General features: G+C 47.5%; 1 protein-coding gene across 2 annotated transcripts; it reads left to right on the forward strand.

Annotated features, from left to right (window-relative positions):
* The first annotated feature begins 290 nt into the window (after nucleotides 1-290).
* LOC138822733 (uncharacterized) lies at nucleotides 291-8,834 on the forward strand. Of its 2 annotated transcripts, XM_070015652.1 has the most exons (6): nucleotides 291-628; nucleotides 836-954; nucleotides 3,314-3,458; nucleotides 7,404-7,550; nucleotides 8,256-8,424; nucleotides 8,603-8,834. In XM_070015652.1, the coding sequence occupies exons 1-6, from the start codon at nucleotides 305-307 to the stop codon at nucleotides 8,623-8,625; spliced, it is 927 nt and encodes a 308-aa protein (XP_069871753.1). In that variant the 5' UTR covers nucleotides 291-304; the 3' UTR covers nucleotides 8,626-8,834. The 2 variants fall into 2 exon arrangements, 1 of the variants encoding a protein (XP_069871753.1); XR_011370611.1 differs by lacking the exon at nucleotides 7,404-7,550 and adding an exon at nucleotides 4,890-4,996 and having other exon boundaries at nucleotides 291-954.
* The last annotated feature ends 3,250 nt before the right edge of the window (nucleotides 8,835-12,084 follow it).

Genomic DNA, 12,084 nt, shown 5'->3' on the forward strand with positions numbered 1-12,084 from the left:
GGTCCGGCCCTGCCGCGGCGCGGCTCGGCTCGGCCCGGCCCGGCTCGGCGACCGCGGGGAACGCGACGGGACGCTGCGGAGCGGGTCACACCAACCGACCCGGCGGGACAACCGCCGCTCCGCCGCCGCCGCCTTCCCGACGCCTCCCGATGGTGGGGGGGAGGGGGGAGGGAAGAGACGCGGAGGACGCGGACGGCAAGAGGAGGCCCGTCCCGGGCGGCCGGAGGGACCCAGCGGCGACGCGCGCCCTCTGCCGGCCAGGCGGAGTCACTGCGGCCACGCCGGGGCTGAGCAGGAAAAGACAATGAGTGATGAATGGCACCATGCGGATGGGCGGCCTGCGGGCGCTCCAACCTGCGCCGGGCGCTCCAACCTGCGCCGGGGGCACCGGGGTTACCCCTTCCCTGCTCGAAGCTCCCCGAGGGCTTCCCATTGCCTTGCAGATGCCGCCAGAGCCCGCGCCGTGCCCTCGGAAGCGCTCGGGATCTGGCCCAGCCTGCCTCGGTCACTTGCCCACGTGGATGGGCTTGCGTGTGTTCCTCAGTCTGCCCGTCCTGCTGTCTCAGGGCGCATCCACATCACGGCTTCTCAGCTTCTCCTCCGTTCACACGCTACTCCAGTCAGCACCGTAAGATCCGGGGCAGCCTGCCCGGCCTCCACCCAGGCCTCAACCTCGCCCTGGCCTCGATGGCACCAACCGGTGCCCAGCATGAGGGCAGGTTAAAGGGCGTGAACCCCACGGGTGTACGGGGAAGGCCGGACCCCCCACGGCTGGTGATCAACTCTCCATTCCACGGGCCACCTTTCTGGAAGTTGCTCTCTGCTCATAGTCCAGCTGATGGAAGAAGGGACAGTAGACGTCCCCTCCTATTCCCATGGAGAAGCTGGATTCCAACCCAGTCCCACTGCAGAAGCTACACCTCTCTCAGCGTCGCAAGCAACTATCAGCAGAATGTGAGAAACCACCACCACCGGCCCCAAGGAGCCCTGGCAGGCCCAGAGCCCTAGAGTTCCAAAATCACTCAGCTCTAAGTAGGAAACTTTCATAAAATCCTAAATGCCACACCTGCCTCGGCCCTCCTGCCATCAGTCCAGTGAGACCTCACATTCACTCTGTAGTAATAGTGCTTTTCGTGCCTGGAAAAGAGGACAGATAGATAGGCCAATGGATTTTTCTTTTCACTTCTATGGAAAAAAAAAAAAATCAAACCACTGTGAGCACATGGTTCACCTTCCATGATCAACTCCTGCCTTGTCTCATGACCGATTCCTCTGTCCCACTGGCTATTATTTTTGAAGCTGGTTGTAGCTATCATATCATCCATATGCAAACATTTCAATTTATATCACTAAAAAAGAATGTTAGCTCATTTCAAAATTTAGCTGCAATACCATTAGCACACCTAAAAAAGGATTCTTTCCTAAAAATCACATGTCCCACCAATGGATGAAGTCTGCATTTTTATTATCCACTCTCCCTCCCTATAGGCCAATAGGTTTTTGTGGGAAGTCAGCATTTTAAAAGAGCTTTAGAGTTTGAATCCATGTCTTGCCATCACAAATAAGTAATTCAGTAAGGTCTGGTATTAATCCTCTTTCCCTCTTCCTCCCCATCTTCCCTCCCTTCCCCTCTCCCTCTTTCTCTCCTTCTCTCTCCTTTCCACCTTTCCCCTCTCCTGCTCTCCCACTCTTCCTCCCTTCTTTTCCTTGACTCTCCTCCTCTCCTTTTCTCCCTCCCCTCCTTTCCTCTCCTCTCCCTTTCTCTCCTCTCCCCCACTCTTTTCCTGATCTTTCCTTTCCTGTCTCCCTCCCCTTTTCTCTCCTTTCTCCTCCTCTTTCTTACCTCTCCCCTCCCCTTTCTTCCTCTCTTCTTCCCCTTCTCCCTCCCCCTCCCCCTCTCTTCTGTTTCCTCCCTTCCCCTTCTTTCTTTCACTCCCCGATTCTTCCCTTCTGCTTGCCCTCTCCCTCTCCTTCTTGGTATTCACTCATATTAGAAATCAGGGCCTTTTTTCCTATGAAGTTTCTCTCTGTGTGTCACTAATATATCTCCCTGGCCCTTCTTTTCACAAAATGGTAGGCAAATCTCATTCACTTGTAGCAGATTGATTTGGAGAAGAGGTCTGTTTCATTGTGTTTTTCCATTGGGGTACATATTGGGAAGATGATATTTTTTATGGTATAGCAGCTATTGATGACTAGATCCAATTATTCATTAAGAATGACAAAATAGTGATATTCTAGTTCTGTCATTTCTGCTCACCATTCAGTAGAAAATCTCTATAAAGATAAAGACTACTCTGTCCAGTGGCTCACATATCTGTAATCCTAGTTTCTTGGGGGGCTGTGGTCAAGAGGATTACCACTCAAGACCAGCCTAGGCAAAAAGTTTGTGAGACCCCATCTTAACCATTAAAGAGCTGGGTATGGTGGTATGTATCTATTAGGAAAATTTAAATAAGAAGATCTTTTGGTGCTCACTGCCCAGACAAAAACCAAATCTTTATAAAAAGTATATGTGGCTCAGTGGTAGAGTGCTTGCCTTGCATGTATGAGGGCCTGGGTTTGATTCCTTAGCACCACATATGCAGAAAAAGCCAGAATGGCGCTGTGGCTCAAGTGGTAGAGTGCTAGCCTTGAGCTAAGAGCTAAGGGACAGCGCCCAGGCCCAGAGTTCAGGCCCCATGACTGACAAAAATAAAGAAATATAAAAAGTATATATATATGTATACATATATATATACTTTTTATATTTATATATTTATATGTCATATATACAGAGAGAGAGAGAGAGAGAGAGAGAGAGAGAGTGCAAAAAGGACTGGGGTCATGGTTCAAGCCATAGAACACTTGCCTAGTAAGTTCAGACCTCAGTAATACAGAAGAAGGAGAAAGAAAAAAAGAAGAGGAAGAAGAAGGAGGAGGAGGAGGAAAAACTTACCTTCATTTACTGTTTAGTTTGGTTCAGAAGAAGAAGAGGAGGAGAAGGAGGAAGGCGAGGGGAAGGGGAAAAGAAGAGGAGGAGGCAAAACTTCCCTTCATTTACTGTTTAGTTTGGTTCATGTTAGAAAAGTAGGATCAATGGTCAGTTCTCTTCCTTCTCAAATATTTGAGGTGATATATTGCTTATGTATCAATTCCAATGGTGGTGGACAATTTTGAACTATTATAAATTCAAGGCTTTAGACATATTTGACACATTAAACACCCATGGTGCTCACATGGTCTCATTGCGGGCCAGCAGGGGACTCTGAGTGTGGCGCTTACATATTTCAACAAGACTCTGACCTAAGATCACTGGAGTTTCTTCTGGCAGAGCCCTAGGAGATCAAGAAATGAGAACACTGAGATGTCAAATGCTGGAACCATCCAAACAGAAGGCTGCCTTCTCAGCCCCACTGTGGCCAGACAGAAGACACCCTGCAATCTCTTCCTCATTACAGACGTACATGTTCACCCAAGTAAGTGGCTTCTTTCTATTTTTGCACTGCCCACTTTTCCTTTGTTCTTTGATTCATCTGGTCTGTTGTTTGATCAGTTTCAGCATCCCCAAGGCTTGACAACAGTACCTTCCACAAACAGATGCATGAGTGGTTGTTGCATTGTTGAATTTTTGTTGTTTTAAGGAGGTGGGCAGAGGCCATTCTCAAGCTATAGACCTAGAGGGAATGGATGTCCAGATGACATCCATCTGAAGCCCATTTGACCTGCTGAATATCAAGCCCTTCTGTATCCTGTGCCACATCAAAGTGGGTTTCTACCTTTAAAACTCCCAAGGAGAGCTTGGTATGCACCAAACAAAACTTTATGTGTTTTCATTTCCTTAACCCTCACAACAGTGCATTATCCCTTTGGCATATATGAGGAAACTGCAATGCTGAGAGGCTTGCTTGCCCCCAAGCCAGGCCAGAAGGGAAGCAGGAAGTCAGGATTCAAACTCAGCCCCAGCTACAAGCTGTTCTGTTCCCAGTGACTGAATATTGACCCTGTGGTTACTGGATTTACAGATCAGAAATTACCTTAAAAGACACTAGCTCTGTAGAACTAGAGTAACCTTTCCCCAACTCCAAAGTGATTTGGACTTCCCCAGCCACTTCCTTCCACTGAAGCCTTTTGGTGGTGTCCCATTGCTGTTAGGATGAAAGGAAACCCCAGAGGCTCAGAGCCCTGGGGCGCCTCCTTCCTGGCCCTCTATGACCAAACCCACATGCTTCAGTTCCCCACCCAAAATCTCAACCATCATGCTTCAGTCATACTTTTTTTTTTTTTTTTTTTTTGGTCTGTTTTGGGGCCTGGGCGCTGTCCTGAGCTCTTTTTACTCAAGGCTAGCACTCTACCACTTTGAACCACAGCACCACTTCTGGTTCTTGAGTGGTTAATTGGAGATAACAGTCTCACAGTGACTTTTCTGCCAGACTGGCTTTGAACCACAATCCTCAGATCTCAACCTCCTGAGTAGCTAAGATGACAGGTGTGAGTCACTGGTACCCAGCCAGTTTTGTTTTTTAATATCGTCTTCTCTTGCACTGAGGGGCCTTTGTACATGCTACTTTGGGTTTCTACAAAAGTCCTCTGGCTCTTCCTTCCCTTCTCATACTCTAATCCAGCTCACTGTTTCTCAGAGATCTTTCTCTGACCTATTTAACCAGGATGGACCATGTTGTCTGAAACCTTTCTTTATAGCTGTAGCTATTTATGTTGCTTTGTGATTTTTAGTTAAGTCTCTCTCTTTCTTTCTCCCTCTCCCTCTCCCTCTCCCTCTCCCTCTCCCTCTCCCTCTCCCTCTCCCTCTCTCTCTCTCTCTCTCTCTCTCTCTCTCTCTCTCACACACACACACACACACACACACACACACACACACACACGCCACACACACGCCACACACACTGCAGGCTTTATTAATTCAGGAAGGGACCAGATCTCAGGTCCCAAGTCTGCATTTGCTCCCTGTTACTTCTCCAGCACTGCTGTTGGGCTTGCCTAGTGCTTAGAATGTGGGGTGAGTGAACACATCAATGCAGCAGTGGGGTGTCCCTCCATCTAACCCAGCTGGTTAAGCATTTCTGTTTATTGTTGTTTCTGTGCTTGCCCTCTTGGGATGGCACTGGTTCTTTCCGAAGCTACCTTGTTTTTATGAAGGACCTTGCAGATTCTGAGATCAGCCCCCAGTGATAGACTCTGAAACCTCCCTGAATAGAAACTGATGGCTTTAAAAACTCTTGGCTGTCTTATTGCCAGGGGTGAGTCAGGAAAAATGTCCTGAACAAACCCTGGTGTTTAGAGAGGCCTCACGGAGCCAGAGAGCCAGGGGGGCAGCTGCCAACTCACCCAGTCCTGCCCAGCCCTCTCACACACAGGCCAGGCCCAGAGGACACCCAACCAACGGCAAATCCCTTGGGTGACCAGTGGTAGCTTTGTCCCTCCGAGCTTCAGGGTGGTGAGGGAAGGGTGCCCAATCATGGAGGACAGCAATTCAGACTTAATTGTCCTAATCAGTATCTGAGTTTCCCACTGGGTCACAGAGATCCACGGACAAAACAGGAAGATGTTTACACACACACACACACACACACACACACACACACGTCCCCTGAACCACCTGACCACCTACAGTATGCTTAGTGTGTCTTAGGCTAAGCTAGTGAGTAGCTCGATTGTCTTGTGTTTGTTTACTTGTGTGTGAAGAGGACTAATTTGTGAAATTTAATTTCTTAGATATATGCCACAGTCTGGGGACCCTGTTTGACATCTTCTCACATTGTAAAGCATTGAGAACCACAAAGAAAATTGAAGTAGCCTAGAATTCTCTCTTAAGATTGCCTGCCTCCATCCCAGGCTCTCTTTGCCTAGCCCTAGACCTTAGAGCACAAAAGCCTGCTAGAAGCCCTCAGATCCTCTTACAGGTGCAGAGTTTCTGTTGGATGAAAAAGAGTGTCAGGGAGCTTAGGGTCTCCATTTCTAGAGTCTTCTGCTTCTGTTTCTGTGGGTCCCTCATAACTGAAGCGGATTCTGAGAGCAGACAGAAGTGAGCTGTCAGCCACTGGAGTTTAAAACATAGGAAAACTGGAGCTGTTGCGTTTCCATTTTGACTGAACATTCTTTCTTCCCTATAGTGTGACTTTTTCTAGCTTTTGGCCAAGAAACCAAGGCAAATTTTTTATGGCCCGTGTAAGAAATGCACAAGAAAAGAAATTTCAGCACCACGAACTCCTCCGGGTCCCACTGGGTTTCACAAAGTAAATCGCAAGGCCTCAAGTTCAAAGCACTGCGGAAAAAACATTCAACTCCATTTTCCTTTTTTCTTTTTTTTTTCTTTTTTCGATTTTTTTGTCGGTTGTGGGGCCTGAACTCTAGGCTTAGACACTGTCCCTCAGCTCTTTAGCTCAAGGCTCCTGTTTTACCACTTGAGCCACAGCCCCATTTCCGGTTTTTTCTGCTTATGTGGTGCTGAGGAATTGAAACCAGGGCCTCATGCATGCAAGCAAGCACTCTACCACTGAGCCACCTTCCCAGCCCTCAACTCCATTTTCTTTACCTTCCTTCTTTTGATAGTGCCTTCCTTCACCTGTAGTTTGATTAATTTTCATCTTGCTGTCTGGCTTGCTTTGTAAAGTGGGGGAAAAAAGGCATCAAGATAGAAAAGGAGGAGGGGGGACCTACAAAGAACAAGCAGTGGGCGTGTACTTCCTGGAAATGGTGTGGTTTCTTGGTACACTGCAGATCACGCCCAGAGTGCAGAAACTAGGCATGGAAGGCCACAAGTCGCTCTGCACCAGTTCTGAATTGCGGACAGCTGGTCACCTGGCCTCTGTCTCCCTACAGACGCCTGCAGACCGGTCCTCCAGCTGTCTCTGCTTTTTCTGGATTCCTTTGGTGAGCTCTCTCTCTCTGATCAGCTAAATTCTTTGCCCACAGGGAGTAGAGACTGAGTCATAACCTTCTGTGCCCCTGCTTTGCTTGGCTCCATAAATTTGGCCAGTTGGAAGTGGAGCTGTGGCTCAAGTGTTACAGTGCCAGCTTTGAGTGAAATAACCGAGAGACAGCACTCAGGCCTTGAGTTCAAGCCCCAGTGGTGGTACACACAAACACACACAAACTGCTATTTGATTGGTTGACCCAACTTCAGGCCTCTCTAGGAACCCAAAGCAATTGTAACCTGACTCAGTTGATCATTTGTGAGAAAGGTGTTTTCTGAATTTCTGAAGGAATATAAAAGTAGCTTTCAACCAACACTCACTCCTCCCTTCTTTCTTTCTTTCCTTCCTTCCTTCCTTCCTTCCTTCCTTCCTTCCTTCCTTCCTTCCTTCCTTCCCTCCCTACCTCTCTCCTTCCTTCTTCCTTTCCTTCCTCCCTTTTTCTCCCTCCCTCCCTCCCACCTACCCTTTTGAGCTTACACTCCCATGAAGAAAACTGGCAATAAACACATGAATCTAATGGACCAGATGGTTCCAATTGAACGTGGAGCAGGGCGAGGGAAGGCGAAGATACGACTCAATGGGTGGTCAAGCAGGTGCCGAGTAGATAAACATAGAGGAAATTCTCAGATATCACAGGTAAAACCATCTGGCCTGGAAACCCTGCAACCCCTTGGCCTCTCTTCTGTAGTCGATAGATACTAGAATCAGGCATCTGAGCTGGCTGGGTAACTGGGAGAGAATGTGAATCACAATCTTCAGAAGCCAAGAGAGAGAGAAAAGGCCTCTGCTCTGCAGCCAGAAGAGAGTCCAGGCTAAGAAACGCTCCATTCACGTTGTCAATGGGACGTTGTTCTGACTGGTGCTATAGAGAGAAAGGGGATCTTCCCCTCTGGTTCAGGGGAAAGAAAAGAGCCCCTGTGGGGATTGAAGACTGCGCTAGTTATGGGTGAAGACCCCCTCCCCCTGACTTACTGGGCCCATAGAAAAGGAAAATGAACCCTAGCCATCAGCCCTCCAGTGTGAAAAGATACAGATCAAAATATTTAGAAGATGAATGTCTTAAAAATAAATCTTGTTCCTTTTGTATTTCTCACCAAGTATCAGCAGATCGGTAATGGCTCATTGGGCAAGTTGGGGTGGGCTGAAACGATCACAGTTCACCCATGTTGTCTCTGCGCCCCATCTTGGTCTGCACAAGACTCCTTCCACTCCTGACACCCCAATAACAATAACCATCATGTTTCCTGGTGCTAAGCACCTAAGGAAGCACTTTCTCTAGAGTAACCCCATGTGTAGTCACAGTAGCCTTCACAGTGAACATCAATTAGACCCATTTTACAGATGAATAAAGAGGGAGCTTCTGGGTGGCTGAGCTGGTGGAGAGCCAACATCTGGGAAAGGATAGAGGAGAGGTTTGAAGGCCAGCTGTCCGGCCTCAGAGGTCATCCTAGAACAGCAGCCGTCAGCACGGTGCTATTTAGCCCCTCTTCTTGGGACTCCAGCCTCCCAGGTAAGATCAGGAATAGCCTGGAGATATCTGCTGCTTGCCTGATCTTGGGCTGGACTGTGGCAGTATGAATACCTAAGATAACAGAACAGATGTGTGTGGTGGGGAAGGGAGGGGGCTGTCGGGAGGAGAATGAGGGAGGGAGTGACACTGTTCAAAAAGAAATGTGCTCATTTGCCAGGCGCCAGTGGCTCACACCTGTAATCCTAGCTACTCAGCCGAGATCTGAGGATCACGGTACTAAACCAGCCCGGACAAGAAAGACTGTGAGATGCTTATCTCTAATTAACCACCAGAAAACCAGAAGTGGTGCTGTGGTTCAAGTGGTAGAGCACTTGGCTTGAGCTGAAGAGCTCAGGGACAGCATCCAGACGGAGTTCAAGCCCCACAACCGACAAAAAAAGAAAAAGAAACTTACTCATTATCTAACTTAAGTAACTCTAACCCATATGTACATCACCTTTACAATAAAAATGTAAAAGAATAAATCAAAATAAAATAAGACACAGGTGTACCTGTTTACCTTGAACCTTCTGCTTTAGAAGGCTGTAGAGATGGTCTATTTCCACATGTTATTCAGATAGGGAAATTACCTGGAAAGTAACACACCACCTGCCCCCACAGTAAAAAAATGTTCTGAGTATTCATTTGAGTAATTGTGGCTGTGCAGATAGGTCTTTGTTGCAGGTGCATTGATCTCGCCTGGCACTTTAGAGGGGGGTGAGCTTTCACAGTTGGGGAGCCCCCAGAAGCAAGTGTGGGCAGCCCACAGACATTTTCCCTGAACCATACCCTCAGCGCCCTGGTAGGACTTACCATGACAGTCCTGTGGCTACCCATGGTTCTGAAGGTTATGGTTAGCATTGAATGGAAAGAAAAGAGACTCAGCTCAGCACCCAACACAGATGTAAGCACTATTTTTTTTTACTCTTCCTGTTTAAAAATATACCTGAAAATTCTCTCAGCCCCCACTGCACTTCGGCTGTATGTAATTTCCAGAAGGAGCTGAGCGCCGCCCTTTGACCAGAGCACAGTTGCCCTTGATTGCTGAGGCTTGCCTGTGGTCTCATCGGTGAACAACTGTTTGTCAGTCTGTACAAGCTTTTGTTTGTTCTAAGTAAATACCCGCCGACATAGCTCAGTTCAATGGATTCAGCAGAGAGAAGGCTGCAAACACCTTTGACCACAGACAGAAACGGACATGTTGATGTGTTAGTGTTTTATTGGAGGGGAGAGTATGGTGACTGTGTGTGGTTAAGAACTAGTATGGAGTTGTCTTTAATACTCTATCTCCTGTGTGCACACATGAAACAGTACAGTGGCAAAACCCCCAAGTTCTGAATCAGACAGTGCAGGAGCCAATCCTAGCTCTCCCCGGGAGCTTGAGCAAGTAACTTGACTTTTCTGTTCCTCAGTTTCTCACCTAGAAAACGAGGATAATAATGTCACCAGCCTCATCAGGGTGCTACGAGAGGTAGCTAACTTAATCTAACAAAATACTAGCTCTACAAGTTGTAACACTCATTATATATTCCCCTTTCCAGCTAAAACAGATAGATGGATGGATGGATGGATGGATGGATAGATAGATAGATAGATAGATAGATAGATAGATAGATAGATAGATAGATAGATAGATAGATAGATAGATAGATAATGATCTATATATGTGGATATAGATATCCACATATGTATGGGTATATGTATGTATGTATGTGTGTGTGTGTGTGCATGCTTACTATAACCTTGGTACACTTTGTTTCTTAGTATCCTAATGCATGATTACATTCTCATGATATAGTAGCTTCCAGTTTGGACACTGGAGGTTCACACCTGTCATCCTAGCTACTCAGGAGGCTGAGATCTGAAGATCACAGTTCAAAGCCAGCCTGAATATGAAAGTCCATGAGATTCTCATCTCCAATGAACTGTCAAAAAATTGCAAGTCGAGCTGTGGCTCATGTGGTAGAGTGCTAACCTTGAGCAGAAACGTTCAGGGACAGCACTCAGACCCTGAGTTCAAGACCCATCATTGGCAAAAAAAAAAAAAGCTTCCAGGATGGGTATGTGACTCAAATGCCTCAGCTAACACGTGGTCTTGAGTTCAACTCCTAATACCACCAAAAATAAATGAATATTATTTTTTAAAAAGAATAAAAATAAAAAGTAGCTTCCAACTGCTGCTGAAGTGGGTTGAAATGGCACGTTTTAAATGTCACATTTGCCTACAACCTCAGGATGTGACCTTTTTGCTATCTTTTGAAGTAGGGTCTTTGAAGATGAAATTAGGGGACTCTCAACATGAGATCATCCCGATTTTGAGCAGAACCTCATTTCCAAGAGGATTCGCACAGACACGGGGAAGGGAAGGCCTCACGACAACGCAGTTTCTCTGCCAGCAGCTGTGGGGAATGAATGCCTCTGGAACATCTGGAACCCGAAGAGACATGGAAGGATTCTCCCCTTTGAGAGAACACGGAGCTGTCAGTGCCCCAGTGCTGGGCTCCTAGCTTCCAGAACTACGTGGAGAAATTTCCTGTGGCTTTTCAGTCACTTCATTTGTGATCGTTTATTCCAGCAGACCTAGGAAACAGGCAGCCAGGGAAATGAAAGCTACCATTACACTGCACCACCACCCCCTCCTCCCCCCCCCAGCATCCCATCTCCCTCTCAGCCCAAGTGTGTCACAGCTTACCTTTCCATCCCTGATTCTGTCTCTTAGATTCATCTCCAGCATGTTCTCTGTCACTGACTGACGGCCGTCAACATCTGATTAGCGACACCACTTCATTCCACCAACCCAACATGGCACAGCCTCCCTCACCACCAAGCAGCCATGGACCACATGGCGAAGCCAAGGCCGGCTTATGACTGCTCTGTCCCTGGGAGACTCAGGGAGTACCCCCGTGGTCTCCTGTTAGCATTGCCTCTGATGTAAAGAGTCTAGAACAATGTCTCATTTCCCGTAAGTCAAAGCTTTTCAAGGTATTTTAACATACCACTTCCCCTTTCGTATGCAGGGTACATCTAGGTTTTACTTTAGCACCTTCTACAAACCTGACTTATCAGAGGCCACACTCTGTAAGGACTGCGATTTGCTGTCAGAAGAGGGCTTTGTTTCCTCGCACAGCTGTGAGCATGATGCCTCCTACCTGCTCACTATATGAACAAGATTTTAATGTACAAAAGTTTCATATGAAAAGCTTATTTGAAATTACCCAGCCCAATGAGTCTTTCTGGCTTTGCGGTTCTAAGCCATACTAACCTCCCACTACCCTGAATCATGTGTTAAGCATACAAATCATCATCTTAGGCTAGTCCTTGGACCCAGTTTCAAGTCCTCCTCCCTAGATTGTTCATAACTTGTCACCTCCCTGATGATGGCAAGACCACTTGTCTGAGCCTCAAGTCCCTGGTTTGCTTGTGGGAGCCATCAAGGTAGAGAAGAGGGGCTCAAGGAAGGGAACACTGGGTTGGGAGAGCCAGAGAAAGCAAACAGTCCAATTCTTTTCCTTCCTCCCTTCCTCCCTTCCCCTCCCCTTCTGGTCCCTTCCCCCTGACCCTTCTTCCCCTTTCCTCTCCTCCCTTTCTCCCCCTCCCTCTCTCCTTTCTTCTCCCCTCCCACTCCCTTCCCTTCTCTCTCTTCCCCTTTCCTCCCTTTCC

The sequence above is a fragment of the Dipodomys merriami genome, unplaced genomic scaffold, assembly GCF_024711535.1.
Source record: "Dipodomys merriami isolate MVZ:Mamm:240054 unplaced genomic scaffold, mDipMer1.0.p SCAF_1, whole genome shotgun sequence".
Classification (NCBI taxonomy): Eukaryota; Metazoa; Chordata; class Mammalia; order Rodentia; family Heteromyidae; genus Dipodomys; species Dipodomys merriami.

Coding starts and splice junctions, on each gene's coding strand:
- LOC138822733 (XM_070015652.1), top strand. CDS start 305: ATGAGTGATGAATGGCACCATGCGGATGGGCGGCCTGCGGGCGCTCCA. Junction 955..3,313: donor CAAGCAACTATCAGCAGAAT/GTGAGAAACCAC, acceptor TTCTTCTGGCAG/AGCCCTAGGAGATCAAGAAA. Junction 8,425..8,602: donor TTGGGACTCCAGCCTCCCAG/GTAAGATCAGGA, acceptor CTCATTTGCCAG/GCGCCAGTGGCTCACACCTG.